This window comes from Buceros rhinoceros, unplaced genomic scaffold (genome assembly GCF_000710305.1).
Source record: "Buceros rhinoceros silvestris isolate BGI_N320 unplaced genomic scaffold, ASM71030v1 scaffold209, whole genome shotgun sequence".
NCBI lineage: Eukaryota > Metazoa > Chordata > Aves > Bucerotiformes > Bucerotidae > Buceros > Buceros rhinoceros.
This window is the reverse complement of record NW_010433302.1, coordinates 18,031-41,785: the sequence shown is the minus strand read 5'-3', so window position 1 is coordinate 41,785 and position 23,755 is coordinate 18,031. Positions and strand designations below refer to the sequence as shown.

The window sequence follows — 23,755 nt, the reverse complement described above, 5'->3', positions numbered from 1 at the left end:
CTGCTGTCTAGACAGACCACGAGGACATATTCTCTAGAGCAAGGGTTAGATGGATTGAGATTCCCTTGAGAGCCCTTCCCAGACTCTAATTGTCTTGATTGTTAGGCAATTTTTCCTGATGTCCAACTTAAATTTCCTTTTTGCTCAATTTCATCCTATCACTTCCAATTATGTCTGACTGAACTGCTCAAAACAATTCTTCTCCTCTCTGTCTCCTGACAATGAGGATGCAGCACACACATCTCCCATTAGCTCACCTTCACTCCAGAATTTATTGGCAATTCTGAGTAAGGAGTTGACATTTTATGCCCAGTTCTTACAGATGACAAAGACATTTTATTATTATCCATGGAAGAAAACCTAAGCCTGAGAATATGTGTAGACAACACAGGGCCTTACTCCTTTCTTCCATAACTGAGACGTGGTAATTAGAGTAAGAAAGCCTGAATGTAGCTAAGTTACCTTATGCAAAGAGACAGATTCAGTGACAACAAGGACTTGGAAAGTCTCACTCCCCCTCTGTTGTTACAATAACGTTCAAAATAATTGGGAAGATGAAGACAAAAGGAAGAAGCTGAAACATCTCCCAAAGGGAAAATACTGATGGAAAAAGAAAAGCTGTATTTCCCTGAACTACTTACTGGATGATGTTGTAGCAGAAAAAATGACTTTTTCCCGAGTTTCTCAAAAAACAATGGCTTCCACCCACCTAAAATTTCAGCTTAAGACACAAAACGATAATAAACTCCTGCACAAAATACCACTTTAAGTTCAGTATTTTTAGGGAGAACAGGATGTTTTAATCTCTCTGGAGACGAAATCTGACAAGCTACAGGAAGAAGACAGAATCTGGAAAATGCTTATGCATATAAATTGGACCCAAACACCTCGGGAACAACAGACTCATTTCACAGGTGCACTGAACTACATGATCTGTAGAGCCAGAAGCCAGGAGTCTGGCCTCCCACAGCAGAAAATAACTAGTGGAGCCCCAGTAGCCCATGACCAGCTACAGCCTCAGTACGCCATTCGGATCATGTCTGCAAGATCCACAGACTGGCTTATTCTGACAGCCCTTGGAGCTTCCAGGATATGAGGTAATGCCAGCCTAGTAAGTGGTACATCAGCATGGGGACCCAGCCACCTTCACCCCTTTGTCCGCATGTCCGCGGGCAGAATGTGTAACAGTCCCTGGAAAGGGATACTCTGACCGCTACCTGGATGAGAAAGCAACGGCACAGTGTAATTTTTTTGTCGTGTTTAGAGAGAATGAGAATTCCCCCTAGAGTGGAGAAATCTCCCCGAGAGTGGAGCTGCTGTAGATAGCTTTGCTATGCCTTTGCACCGCTCTGGTAAATTTGCAAAACCTTCTTCTACACTGAGACCAGGTATTGATACTACTCTGAATTTTTTTTCTTAAATTTCTTCTACATAACTTAGATCTAAAGTGAACATATTCTCATATCTGCCTGGAACAGTTATGTAACAACAAGAGAAATAACACATAATGAATGAGCTTTGTGCCCATAGACACGCAGACTGCCTGCAGTCATAACCACACGTGTGTTTTCACGGTATATTTTTGTTAAGAGATATACTGAGTACACAGAACTTAGTTTCCCATTATTATATGTAATTCTAAATAGTAACAACAAAATGAATTAAGAATTCAAAGCAAAGCAAGCTAAATGTATTTGGAGGAGTCCAATCTGCTAGGCTCACTGTAGCTTCTCATCACTACAAACTACATTCCATTTGGGGAATAAAATGTTAAAACAGCCTAGGCAGTTCTCTTAGCAGCCAGGAATCAATACAGAGGCACTTGAATCAGCAGTTTCCTGACTGACAGTCAATCTCATAAATGCTGTAATAGGGGTTTGAGCAAAGGCCACAGAATGAGACATTTGACTTATAAGCTGGCATTGACGACGGGGTGAAGGACATTGTCACAGTGAAGGTGTTAAGCTTAGCCCAACTATAACTGCTTACTTTCTGTCAGGGGCACTATGTCCTACCTGGCCAAGCTGTTCACAAGCTGTTTGATACTCAGCTCGCTGACAGAGGTCTTTCACACGCTGGTATTTGGGTAGAAAGTTTTCTTCTTGGGCATCTACCTTCTCATTCTCCCTCTTATGCAGCAGTTTACTGGTAAAGAAAAAAGGAACATTTTTTTTTTTATTAATATTAATGCCAAGATATACATACAGTTTGCTGAAATGACTCAGTTATCTGCCAAGTCCATAACATCACTGGTGGCCAAAACTTAAGTCCAGTAGAAACTAACACTTATCATAATCTCTGAGAACACACAAATTATTCATATCATGCTCCCAGGGAGCATACAAAACCAGGTAAAACCAGGACAGCGTGTTTCATGCCTGATTGGCAGGCAGTAAACAAGTCAATATAAAGAGACCATATGCTCCTCACTCTACAGGGCTGCACTTTGCAAACCCCTCACGCCCCGTGTTATGTATTAAGGCAGAAGCACTGAGGGAATAGCCAGCAGATGAACACACAGAGAGGAAAGGTTGTTCATAATCCCATGATACAAGTAGGAGGGTTGAGGGGCAGCAGCTGAAAGAAAAACAGGATGCCTTTCCATCTCTCAATCCAAGTAAAATTCCCCTTCCCCCACGCCAAGAGCACATTTATGCAGGCTGTAGGCAAAGGCCATACATCCCCTCCTATCACACAATCACTGCCATTAGGCACACAGCAGCCGTGTCCCTGCTGGCACAGCTAAATGGCTTTAGGTCTGTGGTAGAGTGCGGCTTTGGCTTTAGCTATTCAGGATCCTTCTATTTAAAAAGACTGGGCTTTGTGATTAACACTTTCCTTACCCTCTTTCTACTAGGAAAGAGTCTCTCCACACCTTCATTTTTTTCTTTAAATGGAACCTAGGAAGAAATGAAGAGAGTAAGAAGCAATTCCCACAAACCCGCTAATCAAGTCATGCCCCAGTTTTCTCTCCCACCCCCAATTCAGATGAGAAATGTTTCATATAACTGCACACGTGGACATCCAGCTGTAGAAAGCAGGCACATACACCTCTCCAGTGCAAATCACGAGTACAACTCTGTAAATCTGTGGTGGAAATTGTCCCTGAGAGAATAAATCTGTCCTGCGTTTGGTCATGATTTGCACTGGAGATCTGCTTGTGTTGAAACACAAGCATGTTTAAGGCATAGGGGATTAACTGAATTGTCCTTCATTATGAAGGATTGCAAATTATATCGGGATTTCCTGACTCCAGTCTGGGATCTTAACCCTCACGCTACTCCCAAAGTATTCTATTCTAAAGCAGCTGCTCCTCTCCTCCACCCAACTACTTGTAAAGCAAATCTCCCTCTTCCCTTTTTCTGCAGATTTTCTCTAGCAAGCACCCAGTCTAATTATCTTCCCTGAGTCTTCTTCCAATGCAAGTATTGATGGAAGGTCTCAAATAATTACTGTGCAATTCTGAGTGCTAGTCTATCTTTATATTATAGTCTGATACACAACCAACCCTTTTGACTCAGTTATTCTACAACTTATTCAGTATGAAATGCTTTGCTACAAATGATGCCACAGAGACATTTAAAATCTATAACTCATATAGCTAAAGACCTTCATGTGTAGCCCTCTCACTGGTACACAGATTACATTTCATATACCCAGTATATCCATACAGCTAGTCTATGAATCTGACAAAAGGAAAATAAGTAACTTACGTCAGTCACATACTGCCAAATGTCTCTAGATTTTCCAGTGAATGATGTACTCACACAGATGGCAATTTTATTACAATTTCCTTTAATTTGCTGCATGTTGCTGAATATCTGCTCCGTCTCCTGCACAAACACATGCACATATCCATTTCTTACCTATTCACTGGTCTCTCAGAATCCAGAAGCTTTAGAATGGATTTACCATCCATATCTGATGGAATATCCAATCCAGCGATATCTAGAATGGTAGGTGCGAGATCAATATTCAGTACAATGTGAGGATTCCTAAAAAAACATGAGAACCTGTTTTAAAGTCTGTGCAATGACACCAAGCATCTTCAGCTCTTCCAGAGAGACCAGTCTGAAAAGGCTTATTTTGTGACACCTGCAAAGAAGAAAAGGGGATGCAATGCAATTCTTTTCCATGAAGGGAATTAAAATGTAGAATACAAGTAAGCTGCATAACCTCAAGAGGGACTAACGAAGACTTAAAATTTTAGCACAGAACATTTTTGAGAAAGCAAAGTAGTTCATAAGGCAAAGTTATTTAATTATTGCAAAGGAGGGTTCAAAAGTCTTTCAAAACATGAGAAAGCATTGGGAAAACTCTTCTAGTGTCTTATGGAATCACAGTGTCCGCCAAATATGCTGATGACTTCATTAAAAAGTAGATTTGGCGGGTAACACATGCTTCATCTGTTTCAAAATATGGTACAGAAATAAGGACCTCAGGCTCAGATCACAGCAAGCCTGCTCTAAAGAGAACACGAGGAGAAATACATTTCTAGACACTTCAGTAAATAACTAAACACTGTTAATGTAGAGTGTGAGACAGAAAAAGGAAAGGGATCAGTTAAGAAAAAGAAGAGAAAGCAGTTACAGAGGGGAAAAAAACAAAAGAGAGAGAGAGAAGATTAAGGAACACCTTCAACTGAAATAATATTGATCTTCCCAAGTGCAGTGTTTCCCATTTTGCAAACACTTAGGAACACCCGTGCCCTGTTCCTTCACAGAGCATGGCATATGCTCCTCAGCCACCACAGTTCACAGAACGATATTTCAACGCAGACTGACTCAAATTTATAGTTGACACATTAACATCAACTCCTGAGAGGTACAGACAGCTCCTATTGCCAAACCCCTTCAACTGCCACAAGTAAACCCGAGTTCACAAATCAGAGCATCTAGATGCACAGCCTGGCATTCAGTAGTTAAATGGCAAAAATTCTAATCATGTGGCTTGGTTTTACCATGGGTCTGGTTTTGCTGAAGTGTTTTCAGTTTATATTGAATGTTATGAACCTACTCCAAATATGTCTATGATAGTGGTGTGTATATATATGTATATATTACATATACACATACTGTTCATCATCTGTGTAATATTTCTTTTCCTTATTTCTTTAAAAAACAAATACTCAAGGAAGGCATTCAATTTCTTAAAAGCAGGGGAAAAAAAAGAAAGTGAGCACAGTGCTATACGGTCTTCTACAGCGACGAACATAAAGAATCACCATGCTGTGATGTGCAGGCACAAAGGAAGGATGGGACCAGATGGGCTGCTATACATGTCAGAGCAGAACTCTAGCTCAAAACACAGGACAGAAAAAAGCTGCTAGATTCACACTAATTAATGAGACACCATTTAAAAATTACTACATTTTTGAGCGAGCAAGCAAACAGGCACTGACAAGACCATGGAAGATGAATTAAACTGATGTACCTAATTTGATTTTAATTACTAATAATTGTGGTGTAGCATATTTGGTAATAGAAATGAGAGCTTAGTAATGACTTGCTACAGTGACTGCTATTAAATCTTTGTTGGTATCAGAAGGGAGTCATGACAATTACTCTGCAAGAAAAACATAAGCTTAATTCAAAACATGGATGATTGAAGTTCTACTATTTATAGAAAATCAGGCTTAAAGGGAGGATCAATTTATTATCTGATATACTCCCCCTCCAAGGCATTTTATCCTGTTCCTCCTATTTTTTCTACTGAGATGGGCTCTGTTCTGTTAGACTCTATCAGGCTGACTCCTCTGATTCTAAGAGAAACATTTTTTTCATCTTCAGAAGCCACTGAAATATAAAATTGAGTGGGAAGTTTTCACAGCTTTTACATATGTCTGGGTGAAAAGATCCCTGAGCTACAGCCAACATGAGGTGGCTGGTCTCTAGCATTGTGTGTGGCAGAAAAATCAGCTCAGTCCACTTGGGCCATACTAGCACTGCCTCTCTAGTAAAGACCAAAACGTGCAGTCGAAGGGAAAAAGAGCATGTTCTCAGAAGGCTATTCCAGCTCACTTGAAATTCTGTGCTGCTGCAGACAAACTTTCTTCCAGGGCCGAGGTGATGTGTTTAATTCCACCTGAGGAATCCCTCCCCTGCCCTTTAGAGAAGGAATATTGTTTATTTCACATGCATAACTGCTGTAAATAAATTAGACACACAGTGCAATATTTACAGAATTTAACATTTTTGTGCCTACTGATAAGGTGAATCTAAGTGAATTTAACTAGCAAATGAGATTTTTTTTGAAACTATTTGCTATCATATTACACACCAGATATCTGTTCCTCTGCAGTACAGAGAAAAATGGTGTGTGGAAGACTTTGTGTGTGTTAATTATGCTAAAACATGCACACTGATATAAATAAAAGGCAGTAAATTATGGCACTCTGTCCAAAATCATTACTTAAGTGCAAATATTTGCTACTGAAATAATTGCCTAGAAAGTGTATTTACATAATTTCTTAGCTGATCAAAGCTACCATTTTAATTAACAGTCACATTCTGCATGCTTGCGTGCATCCCACAAACAGCCCCAACCATGTAATCTCAAAGGATAAACCAAAAAGAATCTTTTGTGGATGATAATATATGAACTATTATGTACATTCTTCTTATTAAACTGAAACAAGTGACTCGACTCCAACATTCAGCAATCATCATCTCCTGTGGCAGTGAACGCTATATGATATATTTTTTACCTTGAAAATGTCATCGATATGTGTAATATTTGTACCCCCCAAAAGGAGGAAAACAAGTGTTTCCTAGACTGGACATATATCAAACTGTCTTTTTCAACGACACCCACAAAAGTGTAGTGGCTTCTGCTGCACACCTACACAAGCAAAAGGGCAACGGCATAAACCCTTGACTGTGTCACACTAGCACGTGCTACCAGTTCTGCTTTCTGAGCAGACACTTTTCTGCCAAAGAGGAGCAGGACGTCAGCCAGGACGGGCCTCCATTTGGATGCCAGGTCAATACAACTAGAGATGTGAACATAAAGGGTTTTTCTGGTCACTAAATACACCCCCCCCCCACCAGCCAAGAACTTACAAGGACCCAGCCTCCACATTTGGACCTCGGACATAGAAAGGAACTCTGATATCAAACTCATATGGCATGGACTTTCCTTTCACCAGCCCAAACTGCCCGATGTGATAACCATGGTCTGCTGTGTATATTATATACGTATTGTCCAGTTCACCCGTTTCAACCAACGTATTGTAAATCTGAAAAAAAGCAAAGCAAAACAAGTGATGAAACTCATTCCACTGACTAGTAGCTTATGTAGAATATTGGACATAATATTCTGCCTGTGTATAATACACAAACAACAAGAGTTCAGGATGGCACTGAGTTATCACATAATAATCACATTAAATAATTTTACTAACCGAATATCATGGCTATTACAAGGCAAAGTTCTGTATTCTGTTTAAGGCAAACACATCAGCATGCCCCATTTTCAAAAGTGTTTGGGTTCAGTATTCTGCATGAGAGCTGTCAAGATAGTAATAAATAAATATGGTAACCACGATAAAACGTTTAAGGTGATAAGCATTTCTGAAATTTTGTCTCTACCTTTATCTTTTTCATGCAGCAAACAATTTTAATAAAATGACAGCATTTGGAATCTCATACTTAAACAACACTCAACAATCTTGCCTTTAGACAAGTAAGTCCTCGTTATGCAGAATATTTGCAAAACCTCTTCTAGATAAATATCAGTCATACTCCCTCACCAGCTGGAGAGCTAACATGGAGAACCAAGAGGAGCTTCAACTTTGCTTGTGGTTGCTTTTATGCATTTATATGAGAATCTTTATGTGCAATGTACTAACTTGAGCACCGAAGATCAATTTTTATATGGTATTTTCACTTGCAAAGGTGTGAAGGTGGGCCCCACCACCAAAGTGGTGCCTCACAGCTCCAGAACACATCAGCACAGAAGAAAATAAACTCTCTTGTTGATGGTTTGTAGGGTGGGTGTTGGTTCTTTCTTGGGTTGGTTTGGTTTTGTTCTTGGGAGTCTTTTTTTAAGATTTTAAAAGACTATTCCATGCATATAATTCCGTAGAAAAGACAGGCTAACTTGGCGATTACAGCTAAAAAACAACCCACTGATTTTGCCTGCAGTGAAACTGCACTTCACCCAAAGTGAAACCATTTTACTAAATGGAAAGTCAAAATAGTCTAGTAACAGCCGATCTCTCCTAAGGCTGATATCTGATCCATCTACACAGGTTCATTATTATGAAGTAGAGATCCTACTTGTCTGAATCAGTAATTGTAAGACATTACTAACAAGCTGATGCAATGGCATCCAGATAATCTCATTTTTGTCTTACAGAACTATTCTTATTCTATGTTCTGCCTTTTTTGAATAAGAAAGCCAAGAGATAAGGGGTGAATTGCAACACCTTTAAAATTGCCTTCTTGCACCTGGAAGCCCGTTCATTTTCAGAGTAGCTTTTGGCTAATTCAGACATTTCTGTTCAAGACACCCAGCTTGCACTACGAGATTTCACTGTTACATAATGCAGACTTAATTTTTGAAAAACCAAACCTATGTATTTATTTACTTTAAACATTTAACAACTTGGGCCTGCTTTACCATGGGATTACTCCAGTTAGGACTCTTGTAGGATCACTTCTTGCTGCTGCTGTTCTCTCAGAAACTCAGTATTTCAGAATCAAAATAGGCCCACAGTTAGGTAGTTAATTCCAACAGATTGTAAAATGACTTCTCGCTATCAAATGATACATTTTTATAATTTATGATGTACATTTTTCAGGTGAACTCTCCCCCTTAATCAGCAGTGGCTTTGTGGCAACAAATCAGCTCACACCACCCAACTCACGGTACCTGTCTTTTGAGGATGAAGATCCTTAGATACCGAATAGACAAAATTCTCAGAGGTGAGAGGATTATATGCCATCAAAAACTGTTACAGTCCTCCTCCTCCTCCTCCTCCCTTCCCCCTTATCTTCATATACAGCACAGCTTGGAACTTAAGAACAAGCCAAAAAAAAGTGACTACTAATCTTACCATTTCCATAGAGTCATCCACAGACATGAGAGTCTGAAGCCGCTTTCTCTGCAGCATGTTAGTGAACTCCATGTGTATAGGCTTCATGGGACCTGTATACCTCATTATCCAGTGCTTGTCTGGGTTTGGAGCATAGTTATAACTGGGAGTGCTAAGGAACAGAGAGAACATCAGAATGTTTTAGCAGCGTAGAAAAAAGCCATAGTAATGTATATGAGTAATTTCTATTTGTTCAACACTACGGGATTTACACTCTGAGGTGCACAAGAAAATATTCAATTTACTCTGAAAAAGTCTTACACTTATATTCTACATGAAAAAATGGAGAATGAAAACAACTCCATGGGGAATAAAATCTACTGAAAAAGTAAATACGCATTTGTTTTTGCAGTGTCTTCAGAGTAACATGGATACATTTCAAGAGACTAGCCTCAGAAGTCTAGCTCCACAAGTATGATCTGGATGAAGCATGTACTACAGAATTCCAACTCATCCAATTGCTTTTCATTCGTTCTACCCACATTAGCACTAAATATTATGGCTTGTGCAAACTGTTTAACCATAACTATAGAACTTCCTGAAAAGGCTCGATGTTCTTTTTTGAATTCAACATGACCAGCCACTTGAACACTTCCACACTCAGAGGAGCACAGGCAACCTCCCAAGCGGTATCAGACTGCATGTGAGCTCATGGCAAGCAGAAGTGGATACGTAACCAGATTTTAAAGATCTGCCAAGAAAAGCAGGGGTGAGGGGAAATAGGGCTGTAATTAGCAGACACTTTCCAGGCACCAACTCCTTATGATCATCAGAAACTTTAATTAAAGTCCCTGCAAAATCCTGAGCTGGATTCAGTATCCCCCTGGCATCTTGCTGCCCCTCCAAGTTCTCATGATCCTGGGACACCATTAAAGTGCTGAGGAGAAATATTTTGTGTAATTTCATGTTGTTGGCGGTTCCAGAGATTGCCTTTCTGTGCATAATTATATTACTCTAGGTTAGCTGGATCTAAACAAAAGATTTAATTCGTTATATCATTACCATGATGTTGACTCTGCATCACCAACTCACTAGAAAGCTCTATTATAGCTTACAAATGCAAGAAATGCTATTTTTACCTACTGTATTCCTAAAAAACTTGTTATTACTTAAGATTGAGAACCACCTTTGGCAATTTCTTCATACCCTGGCTCAAACACATCACCTGCAGAGTCTAAAATATTAAAAAGTACTTTTCTTAAGTGATTTGCTCTTTCAAAGCAATAAAATCAGTCTATGCAAATATGCAAGCCGAGAGGGTGACACAGTAACACTGTTAAAAATAGCAGGTATTCAGTTATTTTCTTCTTCCCAACACACAATCTCCTGATAAATTCTGCTCCTATTTGGCAAGCACCTACTGTTGTTTTTGTGTATGCAACAGAGCAGCAGGCTAAGTTATTAAGATAAACAACAGTAGAGTAAGTTGAGACTCCTCCTCAAAATACTGAGTATCTAATGTATCTTCCAATATGACAGGTAGTCTTAGGAGTTTTAATATAAATATGAAATTAATAACCTGACAGTGAAATCTTTTATGCCCAAAGCCTGTGTTTGATGCTGCCTGAAAAATATGCACAGGTGGCAAATAGAGGCTTCTTCATATAGGGAGGAAAGGGCTGGTGTTTATTCGCTCTGTATTGTTAACAGCCTCTTGAATTTCAGAATGTTATTGTGGCTGAAATAATGACATTGCTGCTTTGAAAACGCTGACAGTTATGGAAACTGTTGCTATGTGATGCCCAGAATGAATCAAAAATGCTTGGCAAACTCCTTTTCAGCTTACTTTGTGATTTCCTGGCTGATTTGAAACTTCCCACTGTTTAATCCAACCACAGCCTGTGATTTTCTTTGATTACTACAAATGTAACCCTCTTACACTTAACAGATTTGTCTGTCTTAAGGGAAAAATACACAAATATAACATTCCTAGAAGTTGGTTAAGATAACCTCTTCAAACGTTCTCAGAAGATAAGTCCTACCCTGATTGCATTTGACCTTGGAAAAGATGGGTGATAAAACATACCCTCTATAGAAATAACATTCTGATCACTGTTGGGCTGCCCAGCCGCTGCATTCTCCGTCGCTATCAGTACAGGTAGTAAAAAGGGAAAACCAGACGTGTAGCCTAGGGATTTGCTATATGGATGCTGGCTGATGTGACTAATTTTCAAATAAGAAAATACTGCAGATGCTCAGAAAAGGAGCTTTACAGAACAGGATGGAGAAAGACTGCAGTATAGGGTGGAATGCTCATACCAGGTAGTACATGCAGTAGAAGCAAGAGAACAACAATCAGTTCGCAATGGAAGTATATACCAGAGTTCCCAAGCAAAGCAGTGCTCTGATTGCCAGCCTGTGCTAAAACCCACACCCCTAGCTTCAGGTACCTTCAGCAATGTCTCACAACACCCTGTGTATGTCAGCCAGCGTAAGCATTACAGTCACACCTTCGCTTCGCTTCGCTTTGTGGATATCTCTCAAGAATCCACTTGCAGACTTTGTCAGCACTGCCACACGATGAGTACAGAGCCATGCCCCCACGGTGTGCTGCCTCCTGACCCTGGGACTAGGCAACAACTTTCTTCAGGGTGTTGCTTACTGCTTTAGGGCAACTCGCAACAAGTGTTCTACCTGTGTTCTGGTCCTTCCCTACCATATCCACGTGACTATAAAACAGTGAGAACAGTCCACAGTCAGTCTTATCTGCCACTGAGGGATTCCCTGGAATGTGTGAAGAAGGGAGAAAATGGGAAGCAGAGAACTAATTTGTACATACAGCGAGGGAATGATGCACATTCTGAATTTTTACATTTTATCTTAAACCCAGGCCAACGAAAACCCTTACAGATTATTATTATGTAGTAGTACCAGGAAAATAGTTTAGAGTAAGATCAGCAGTTTCTTTGCACAAGGTGTACATAAAATCCTGTTTTATGTTCATACCCAAAAGACAGACACAGTTCCTTAATCTACTAAGATAATTTGTTTCTTTACAAACAAAAATTGTTTCCACAAAGAGATACTTCCTGGATAATCGTTATCATTGTAAGAAAAGTCACCTGCAATTAGAAATAGTTTTATGTAACTAATTCATAATCAGGAAAATAAACCTAGTTTAGTGTGAAAAGTAAAATTTAAACTATGAACAAAACAAAACCAAGAAGTAGTTTATATTTTTCATTGCTCGCCTTCCTCCAATCCTTGTACTCTTTTGTACAAATGCCTTCCAAAAGACACTTCTAATAAGACAATAAGACTGAGGTCAATACTGGGTATAAGCTATGCAAAGTTGCTCATTTGGCATTTCTCTAATTTTCATTTCAAAGAAAATAAATGAACATAGGATGGCAAACAAACACGAAATACTGCATTGCTGTAGATCTAGGACACAGATTCTCTTTGGTAGCACAGCACAAAATAATGGAATATATAATTCTAAGCTACGCAATACCTAGACAATAGATGAAAGGAAGCATTTTCTCTCAGTCTCTATTTTAAATAAAGTGAAAAAGCTCAAATAGATTTCACTGGACTTCAGACTAGTCCTGAGCAGCTTCTGCTACCAACTGATTATTTCTCCATCAGTTGCCAGTTCCTCCACAAATCCAAAACAAAACAGAATTCTCCTTAAAAAATAAAAGGGCACACAGGAAGGAAGTTACAAATGTTGAACATTAATGAAGGCATGAAGCCAGCAGTTAGAAAAATACTGAAATGTTTTCAGTCATGTCAAAGGGTGATTTGGGAGAATCATTTATTTTACCAGCATGTGAAGAGATGCCTGTAACGGAGCACTACAGAGCTGTACCTGTAAGATGTCTCCGTGCTATAAACAAGAACCATCTCATCATGATGCTTATGAACATGTTAACTCAGGAAGTCAGTGATACTGCTTTTGGGGCCTGTTCAAGACATTGTACTGGGTCATGTACAGACACATCAGCTCATTCAGAAATAGCTTGTCTAATTTGGTGCTGCAGGCCTTTATTTCCTTTCTTTCCATATATGAGATGGGAGTAATAAGTATTACACACTGTGTGATTTTTTGAAATACCCATAAATTAATATAGTTTATGCACAAGGACAGAAAGATAGAGTTTCTTCCCCTGAGGAGATTACAGCCCAAGAAGCAGATTTTGATCCCCCTGTTCAAAATGAAACAGTGCTTTACTTCCCAACTAAGTTATAGCAACGTCCAACCAATTCAACATGAATCTTTCCAGATGCAGTAGTCATTCTCAAGATACTCGTACTAGTCTAAAACCAAAACAAATCTCAAAACTTTTCTTATATATTTGTGACAAACTTACGCCAAGAGTATTATAAAGCAAACATTGTTCCCCCAGAGGGACCCAGGACTTTATACTTCTGAACCTGGAAATGAAAGGGTTTTGGTTTTCCTTACATGTGTTGTGAGGCATTAGGAAAGAGATGTGAGTACTGAGGGGCTGAATCTTCAGGGCCGTGAGGAGCAGCATGGCTTATAACCATCAGTACGGGCCTGTGAGGATACATCTTCTTTGAGATTCTGAAGAAGGTAATACTGTCATTGGTAATCAGATCAGTTAGATAATCCTGCAAGCAGAAGTAAAAGTAAAATGAGATACTTGAAAAATAATTTCAAGTTGGGGGTGAGATGGGAAGGTCTGAGGTATAAGAAACAGGAAAAAGAATTCACTCAGAATAGGAGGAGGAGGAGGGAGTAAGCTATAGATGTTAAAACTTCAAAAACTAAACCCAAATCGTTCTTTCTTCACTGCCTAGAAATATGAAAAAGCAAGAGCTTCCTCTCAGAAATGAATGACATTAAAGAAGATCAAATAGGACTCTTTCTTCCCAGAGTGTGTAATTATATTATGAAGATCACAATACTAAATACAATGCCCAAGTATTAATAAAAAAATAGAAAATTACACGTCAGTCTCTTTGCTTTTTGATGTCAGTATCTTCAAGGTGTATTGTCTGGCCTTCCATCAAAGAAGTGCTTTGAAAAGCTAGATGGCTTGATAATCATTTTTCTTAACCTCCCACTGAAGCAGAAGTTACTCAAGCTAGGAAACGTTGGGCTAACTGGACCAAAAAATTCATTCTGTATTACAGACACAGAGACAAACTCATAGAGCCATAGCTCTATCAAATAAATCGCTGAGAATTTAGAAAATCTCCTTTGGAAGGTATGTGTTGTCTTTCTGTTTTCTAAGAGACTCATTTTCATTCTTCGGATATCTGCTAGAGCTATACGGATTGAAGACATCAGTTTTAATGACAAGCCATGTTCTCTCTTACACTGCATCACAGGAAATGTTGCAAATGTAAATACCCCTCATACATGAGCAGGATATGAAACTGCATCTTCAAAAAACCAAATAATAACAGTCACGTCACGGCTGCATGTGAAATCAGACACGATGTCTGCCTCTGGTCAAGTGAGCAAGTAGTGGTGCACATTGGGTGGCATCTCCTTCGAAACTGAAAAACACCAGCTTTCTGCCTGCTGTCCAGACACTGCTCCACTTTACCACAGCCAGTGCCCTTGATCTGAGAAGTCAGTTTATCATTCACCTCTGGAAGCCTTTTTCACTGACTACATTTGCTTTCCCCAAGTTATCTCCTGTGTATTCCAGAACAAGGCCAGCAAAGTCTCCATTTAGAATCTTACACATTGGTCCCAGCGCGAGGCATGTCTGTTATAAAACTGCCAGGATTATGACTATTATTGATGTGATATTTTCACTCATGAAAGCAGGTGTAAATAGGCATAATTCCTTCAAAGTGAACTGAAGGACCTCCATTCATATGCAGGGGTAGAAGGGTCAATAGCCCAGGCCAAAAAAAAGCTGACTTCATACTTTCAATACCTGAGACCATACTCATAGCTGAGACAAAATACTGGAGCGCTCTCAAAAATGCACTGACATTTAACTAAAATGTGCCTGTTCTTTAAACTGGTTAGTCACTTCCTTAAGTGGGTAACTCAGATTTAGCCATTAAAAGGGCTTAGTTTTGAAGATGAAAGTTTTCATCTGTTCAAAGTGAAAACCATTCAAATTCAACATTGCAAAAGCAGTGCTTACCAAGCCAAAAGTCCAGACACATTTCCCTTCGCTGTTTTTTATTTTTAAAAGCTCCAGATTGAGCTGACAGAGGTTGTAGTAGAATATATGAATGCATACAAACATAAAAATTAATTTTAAAAGTTGACAGAAACTCAAAAAGAAATATCAAAGTAGAACACATCCCGTTAGAAAATGCGAAAGAATTTGCCAAGATTTGATTTTCAGAGGATAAGGGAAAAGTGCTTTGCCATCACCTTGGAGGACAGAATCATTAACACTTTTTTCTAGTTGTCCATTGTCACATAATTAACGTTAACTATGTTAAGCAGATAGGGCTAAACAATAATCTGATTACATTGATCATTGCTGGAAAATTAAGATTCCAGGAAAGAGAGCAGCAGTCTTGCGTTTCAGCTTCTGTTTGTTCATTTGAACTCCAGGGTTAAAATCAGCAAGTGCTGTTGCTCTGCACACAATCGTCTGTTTATCACCGTAGATGTGTATTATGCAAGAATATGAAGATTATCAAAACATTTATATTTTCATCAGATTTTTTTTTTACTAAACTTGGTAAGAAAAACTAAATCAAATGAAAACCTAGACATTTTCACATATGGCATACTCAAAATAGAGCTGAGGATGTTGGAACATAAAGTTCCCTGAGGCTCTTTGGTACAACGGGGAGCAGCACCCTATGAAATCACTTGCCCGACACTGTTCCACAGAGGATCTATTTCCATCATAACATTTTTGGTACAAGGCTGTAGAGATTAGCTCCCTCATTCTTCATAGATCAGAAGGGAAATAAAAGACAAGTATTTCTGTACATCAGTTGTCCCTTCCCCTTAGCAGCTGGTGATAGAAAAGGAAACCCTAGAAGTCTGGTTAGTTTTATCTTTTGACACAATGTACAATCAATTAAAAAAGGCAAATAGCGGATGGGAAGTGGGAAATCACAGACATCAACCTCTTAAAGGAAGAACTGACTATGAACGCATTGCTAACGAAACACAAATATGGAGGCAGGATTTGTGCTCAGCAAGAGCAAGCAAACCGAACCCAGGTTAAACAAAAACACTTTATAAATTAGCATCACTCCAGAGTGAGCCAACTTCGTTAATTATACGCTACTTAAACTACAGCAGTTTATGGATAAGTATATTTATTACTGTACTTCAGAGACAACTCAGGCCATTTCAGGAATTCACAAAAGCTGGATGCTATGCAAAGGTGACACTTGGCTGAAACAAAACTCCTGACCACTAACCCGTAACTGTTGAGCTGCAACATATGCTAGATGAGGAAAAAAGTTATACTGCACTTGACAATGATCATCAACCACTGCGGCAATCTTGGCCAGGGTATAACATCCTTGCAAGGACATCAGGAAATGTGCCTGTAACAATGCACCGAGATATAAATTTAATAGTTAAATTCTCCCCTCATTGAGAATTATCATAAGATATACCAAGACATTATGAATTCTCCATCATATTATGGCTGTGAAACGAATTTCTTAAACTAACATAAAAAGATGTGTCTAGCTGGAGGGAACTGGATTCTTATCTCATTTATGCTTGTGTAACTCCACTGCAGTTAATTCTGTACCAGAGGAATAGATGACAATCAGACTCAGCACACAATAATTAGAGTACGAAGCACAGAAATAGTTATCACGCAGCATTAAAATCCACTTTCACATCTTTAGCTCACAATACATAACACAATCTCAGGACATTTTGTTTGTTTCCACTGCTGCTAACAATGTTTTCAGTAACATGACCCTCCTGGAATGGAAGATAATGAAAAGCCCAAACACGATGCCTGTTGGGCTGTAGCTAATGTTACATGTAGCAGCTTTCAAGTATGACAAGAATTCTTTAGTTAGACTAAAACCATAGAGCGCAGCTTTCTTGCGGTCACATCCAAATATTAAAAAGAATACAAATAAATCAACAGGACCTACCCTGGAGTAGTCATATCCATGCTTCTCCTTCACTCCATTTCTACACAGGGTGTAGTTGTAAAATCGAGAGTTTTTAAGTAAGCCAACCCATTCTTTCCAACCAGGAGGCACATAGGAACCGTTGTATTCATTAAGGTACTTTCCAAAGAAAGCTAGGAGTGGAGAAAGCAGAAGCATCGTAAGAACACATAACACAAACACTTCAAAGACAGCCCTTTTAATTATATTCTTTCCTTTTTGTCTCTTCTGAGAGGAGATTTGTTTTCTTCATTCCAATACATTTAAAATAAGTGGTAAGTTCTAAGTTTGCCTGTGTTTCTTTATTTCAGAGCTCCATAAAGCAGATCTTTTGGTTTACAACTTGACCGTGTATGAGAGAAACTGGAGCACAATTACCATCATATTTTCTTTAGCGCCTGCTACATTCAGAGTCAGATGAACTAAAGAGAATGCTTAAAATAGTGCCAGTTGCTACATTATCTCATCCTACTCTGAATCACCCTATTTAACTACATTTTTCATTTCGGTTACACCCACTTAAGCCATCTCCACCTAAGGAACTGGCAGAAGCAGAGAAGTCACTAATAGGAGGCTGGCCTGGGAGAAATGATGACAGAGGAGGACCATAAATACGATGAGATTTTAAACTCACAGCACAGAGGAAACGAAGCAGCAGCCTGTTTGACAGAACAAGTGCAGAATGAGCACAGGGATTCTTACAAAACATAGGGAAGGAGTTTGAGCCTTGTAGGCTACAAGTGTACAGACAGATACAAGTTACTTTCCAGAGAATGGTTAAGTAAAAGGAAAAACATCAGATTTCTATGAGAACATGACAAATTCTCTAAAGTACAGGATGTATCCAATGATGCTTTCACACTATTCCAGTAAAAATAATTTTATAGGAATGTATTTTTCAATATTAGTTTATGTGTTGTATCAACACTATGCAATTACAGGATAGTTATACTGGAATACTCCATTGATCTAGTTAGGTTTGTTTTTAAAGCTTATAGGCTAAATTCTGCTCTTGGGTCTGTAGACTGCACCATGATTCAGCATCTGACTTTTCATGATCAAAGCTCGGATCTCAATTTTTGAAAGGTCTGGCAATAAAAATACACATTACCATAGTGATTAGCACAAAGATCTTTACACTTGTCATCGCAAGTATTTTTAATCCAGAGGCACATAGTGCCTGCAGCATCTCACACTGGCCACCTATCACCGAAGGTCTGTGCTTCTATAAGGACAACGATACCTAAGATTCTGTTATTAGATATTTATAAACCTCACCTCATAATCTTCAGGATTTGAGCACACAATTCACAGTTCCCAAGCTCTTAAAGATTTTTCTTTAAGCTTGCAGCCTATAGTGTCTGATGCTGCACCTATGCTTAAATAAATCAAGGAGCCATACTGTGGAATAGCACATGTTTTCAGCCAATGTAAAAAGGTCCAACCTTACTGAGGTCAATGGATTTACCTCTGTCTTGGGGCTGAATATCTGTCCAAAAAGTAGACAGAGTGAGAAACAGTGATATAAAACCATATGCAAGAGAGCTCCATAAAATTACCTGATAGAGTTTTTATTTTCTAAAATTGGGAAACATGGTATTACCCACATAATACAGTGGAATGGAATTAAATGCGTTTGCAGGGAGTAAGTACATTGTGCACTGAATGTCCCTAAGATCCAACTCAACGTGCTTAGACAGAATGCAAAAGTGTATTTTGAATTATTCTTCTTAACAAATTTCAGTGTGTTCAAAGGATGGGTAAAGTGAGCCAAGAGAAAGTGAATGTTTGAGATCTTTCAAAGTGCTGACAAAATAAAGTTCGACATCACAGAAGATGAAGAGGGCACATATACTGGGACACAATAAATTCCTTAAAATTACACTGTGCTTTCAAAATATTTTGCAAAAGCAGGTAAGATGTTATGCTATTTTACAGATGAGCCACTAACAAAAGGGTTGAGTGACTGACAAGCAATGCTGCAGAGAAGAATTTGTTTCACTGTCCTAAACTACCTCATGACATCACCTTTAACAAAGCGAAGGAAACTAGCAGCAACAAGCAAAGCAAAATCTACTGCACCGTAGATGAAATCTATCATGCTACTCAGCGACTGCATTTATACAGTGTATACACCTTCCTCAAACGATTTTGCTTTATGAACAACTTGTAATTTTTAAAGAAGGAAAGACATCTCAGAGCGGTTATGGGAAATAAAACAATACAGTTGCACATTTTTTTCTTGTCCTAGTAACAGAACACAGACACCAACCAGGTGTGCACAAGACAGTTCAAAGCCTTTTGTCCCCCATTCAACTTACTGTATCTATCCAGGATGTATTCGCCATTTCTGCTCACAGGAACCAATCCGTTCCTAAAACCTTTGGCTGAGCCAGCTGAAGAACTCACAGGAAAGAGGCATTCTGTGAAGAATTACTGGATTGTTTTTCTGCAGAGGCATTCAAGGGAAGTCTGGTGGAAGTTCCTACCCGCACCTTTTGCATGCCCCCCATTGTAACATTCAGGACATCTCCTTCATGGATGACAAAGTGCTTTAAATAATTTTCTCTGCTGCTTCCAATCTTCCATTTCACAACTTTTTCTTTCTCCCTCTTTCTCAGCCATAGAAAGATTTGTTATTAAAAAATTTTTCAACGTCACTCCTCTGCAGTACAACATACTGGGTTACAATAAAGCTCTCTGGATGCTGATGAAAGATTTTGATTTTGGATTGTAAAGATTCTCTCTAACACAATTTTTCCCCTCATCAGATTAGTTCACCACCAGAGACAGCTGCTCAGTAAAGTACACAAGCCTTTGGTACATCCAATTTCAAACCACTCCAAGATTTCATTAATAAACATTCAGAGGCTGCTGTTTGATATGCTCGGCCATGTTCCTACATCCAGCCTATGAAGTGATCATTAAAAAACGTCCAAGTGGCTGTTTTTAATAAATGCATTAAGAATGTGATTTTCCTTTGCTTTAAAAACCATACACTGCAGTTTCTCCTAAGACTGCACAAAACAGGATATAGAAGAATTGAGTCCTTTGTACACTGTTACCACTTCCGCAGGGGTTCATAACCTTCTAAGGTTCTTTTCTCAGAGTCTTGCCCTTCGATAACCACCTGGAAAATTCTTTGGTATAGAGTGGAATTTTTACAAGAGGTTTTGTTTTTTAAACTCTTCCTGTAAGGAAAAAAAAAAATTGCACACAAAAGAATTTTCCCTGTGCTATCAGTTAATACAAAGGTCTGCACTGAATGTACCACGACTGCAGATATGTCAAGGGCACAGCTTGTTGCTTAAAAAGCAGATCTAGCATATTGTCAAATGTGGTTTCAAAGCACAATCAAAAGAATGGTTATCAAGGCATCATTTACCACCACTGGAAATGTTTTAAGCTAGTGCTCTCATCTATGCGTATCATCTTCCAAACTCTACAATTCTGTTGTGTTTTTTTTCCCCTTTTGAAAAACACTAATTGTTTTCCTAATACCGTCCTAAAAATACTCAACTAAAATGCAAGTACGAAGGTTATTCACAAGACTTTGCATTAAACTGAAAACTAAAATAATTCAGGATACATCAATAAAATGATGCAGGGAATCATTTATCCCTTTTTACTCCATATGGACTTCCCAACATTGGGAGATGGACATAACAACCTTCTCCAGTTTTCAAACTAGAGACAGGAATGCAGTGGAAGTCAACAGAGATTCAACACTGTAAAACTGCCAGATCAGATTTAGACACAGGACTTCAGTCTTCATTTAGTTTTCTTGATCTGGCAGCTCTGATTCTGACCATAGTTAGTCATCTGTTTAGACGCAGTTTTGTTAGCTACTGGCCAAGATCACTTACCCATTCCACTAACAACCTGTTCATCGGTATGATCATAGCGGTTATGTTCACTTTAAATAAAACGAGAAGGAAATCAAGAAAGGAATGTATGAGAGGAGTAATACCTTCTGGTAATACCTTCCTGACAGTGAGATGTTACACTCTGCTGGGAAGCAGCGAAAGATAAAGCTCTTGCTATACACTAGAAAAATACGCTCCCTGGAGCAACATTAGTCCGGCTTCAGGTGGGGGACATAAAACCTTTTCACCTGTGAGGAGACCGAGAAGCAAAGCCAGGCTCATCATAGCAGTGTATGATGGGAGGACAAGAAAGAACCAGCATAGACTGAAACAAGTGAGGTTCAGCCTGGGTGTAAAGCAAAGATTTTTCACAAAGAGCGCAACTGGTTGCTCAGAAACACTGTGCAACTGGCATTTTTCAAGACTAGACTGGATAAAGCCCTCAGCAACATGGCCTGGGGCAGGCTTTGAGCAGGTGGTAGAAAAGAGACCTCCTGAGGTGTCTTCCAACCTGAATTAGCTTGTGATCCGAGGATGGACTAAGTGACTAACGTGGCCCATCTGCAGTTGAAGACACGTGATTCCAGGATTTCAGAATTTAGGAATATATTTGTAAATATTCATGCTCTCAAAATAAACACTGAAGCTGACAAAAAGCAAAATTCAGCTTTTTGTTGTCCTGGCCACTAAGGTCAGTATTCACAGCACACAACCCTCCTCCTGGAGTCTTCTCTTCCTATCCTTCAGGCTACTTTGCTGTATCTCCCTATTAGTACCCCATTAAACCGTATTTACCACCAGGACTGTGAAGTTAAACAATCTTTCAAGCTATTAACCCTCTACATTTAAACACGAATGTTTGGCATTAAGTACTTTAAAGATGTATTTAAAGCACGGTTTTTCTGACATATTTCAATGGCCAACTTTCCAACCTTAATACCTAAGGTATTAACTTAGATTTTTGAGCTGCAAGTCTTAAATTACTCACAGGGATTTGTTTACTCCTCTAAAATCTTGTGCTTTTGTAGCGGATACCAGTTTTCCCCAACTCAAAGCTGCATTATTAGTTACATTTGAGCAATCTCTTAGTTTTGGTCTGGGGAAGGGAAGGCATTTCTCATGTTGTTTCTGCTGTGTATCTAGCAAAAATGACTTCCAGTACTTTTTGTCCTCTAAAAGACAATCAGAGGAAAGCAGATGAGAAAGCACTCTCAGCATGGCTAAGTACATATCTAACAAGGAGTAAGCCCAAAGGTCAAGTCAGCTTTGCACTCACATCATGGCCAAATATACTCTTAAGCTGACAGTGCACAATGGAATAAACCCCAGTGAAATTAATAGATTTACAGCAGAAGTATGAGGGTTCTGAGATAAAACCTTGTGATTTAGTATAAAATTTGGTTCCACCATAAAGATTTTTCAAGAGACACCAGTTCTCATTAGGTGTCAAAAAAACTGACCAGGTTTTCCAAAAATCAGTATCTTTAAGTGCTGAAGTTACCTGAACAAAACAGTCTCAGTTGATACCTTCAGTGACAACAGGAAATACGACATTACTGCAAAGATTAGAAGATACGGCCTTAGTATTAATACCTACTAACTGCAGTAAATCTAAAGAGTTGCATAAAACATACAGTGTGTTCTTAGGTATTAGAGTACTTTTAAGAAGGAAAAGAGGAGTGTAAGATCACATTTTGTTCTCAGATCCCTCTAGTTTCATCAGTTTCAGGCTAAGGAAGACTGAGCTCCAAGTGTTTTTTTGCTATTTCTTTTCTTTTTTATGTCTGTCTCCTTGAAATAATGAATTTACTGAAATACACAACGAGTCAGACTAAGGAGAGAAGCACAGGTGCACACACACACATTTTATTTTGATCTACTGTACACGATGGCCCAGTTTTTCGCTAACTTATAATACACTGATAGCACAAAATTTTCATAAAAGATCACGTGTTCCATCCACCTTCACAGGGACATAAAAAGAGAAGTACTAATGGCAAGAGCCCTACATGTACAGCTCTTCTCTGTAATTGGAATAAAAATTACCATTACAATTCCCGAAGCATAATAGTTATAAAAACCCTGTTGTACAGTGACTGGTAACCACTGCAGTCAGAACAGCCTACAGGCTTTCTTGTTATGCCAGGGGACTACTCTGAAATCTAGCAGGACAAAGGCAATGCACAGTAATTTTTATGACACCTTTGTTCCTCTTCCTGAATTTGCATTGCGCATTCCTCAATTGTGGCCAAGGATCAGTGCCAAGATCTATTTAATGAACCAGGGGAATTGGCTGAAGGGGAGCAGATAAAGCCAAATAAAACAAAAGGGCTCAAACCAAATATTTTTAAACGGTCAACAAGGAATCAAACTGAAGAATGCTGATGGTAAGCCAAGTGCTTCTCAGGTGAGCAAATTCCCAGTGGAATTGGGGCCAAAGCCCCCTTTCACTAACGCCTATGGCACAGCTTACAGAAGTTTAAACACAATTAGAGTTGCGAGGCATAAATACTGTTCTGAACATCCCTCTCACACACACCCTTTGGAAGTTATAAGTAAAAAAAAACCTCTAGCAGTGGTAGTCTTCATTTCACCAATCTTTATTACAAATCGGTACAATATGACTTCGTGTATCACAACAGCACCATTTCCTACACCGTGCAGCCCGAGAGAGCGGGCGTGCTGGCTGGCTACGTGGTTCACTGCTCTACAACACAGCTCACTACAGTAGCCAGCCTGCTCACGTTCC

The 23,755-nt window shown here is 39.0% G+C and overlaps 1 protein-coding gene across 2 annotated transcripts in view; it reads right to left on the bottom strand.

The window, feature by feature from the left end:
* The window catches only part of SULF2 (sulfatase 2), a 60,701-nt gene that overhangs the window by 24,476 nt on the left and 12,470 nt on the right, over positions 1-23,755 (bottom strand). For both annotated transcript variants that reach the window (XM_010144054.1, XM_010144055.1), the window contains exons 3-9: positions 17,123-17,274; positions 13,506-13,675; positions 9,059-9,209; positions 7,062-7,237; positions 3,867-3,995; positions 2,844-2,900; positions 2,016-2,145 (exon numbers count right to left, since the gene is read on the bottom strand). In XM_010144054.1, coding sequence (XP_010142356.1) covers positions 2,016-2,145; positions 2,844-2,900; positions 3,867-3,995; positions 7,062-7,237; positions 9,059-9,209; positions 13,506-13,675; positions 17,123-17,274 — 965 coding nt within the window. The remainder of the gene's footprint in view (positions 1-2,015; positions 2,146-2,843; positions 2,901-3,866; positions 3,996-7,061; positions 7,238-9,058; positions 9,210-13,505; positions 13,676-17,122; positions 17,275-23,755) is intronic.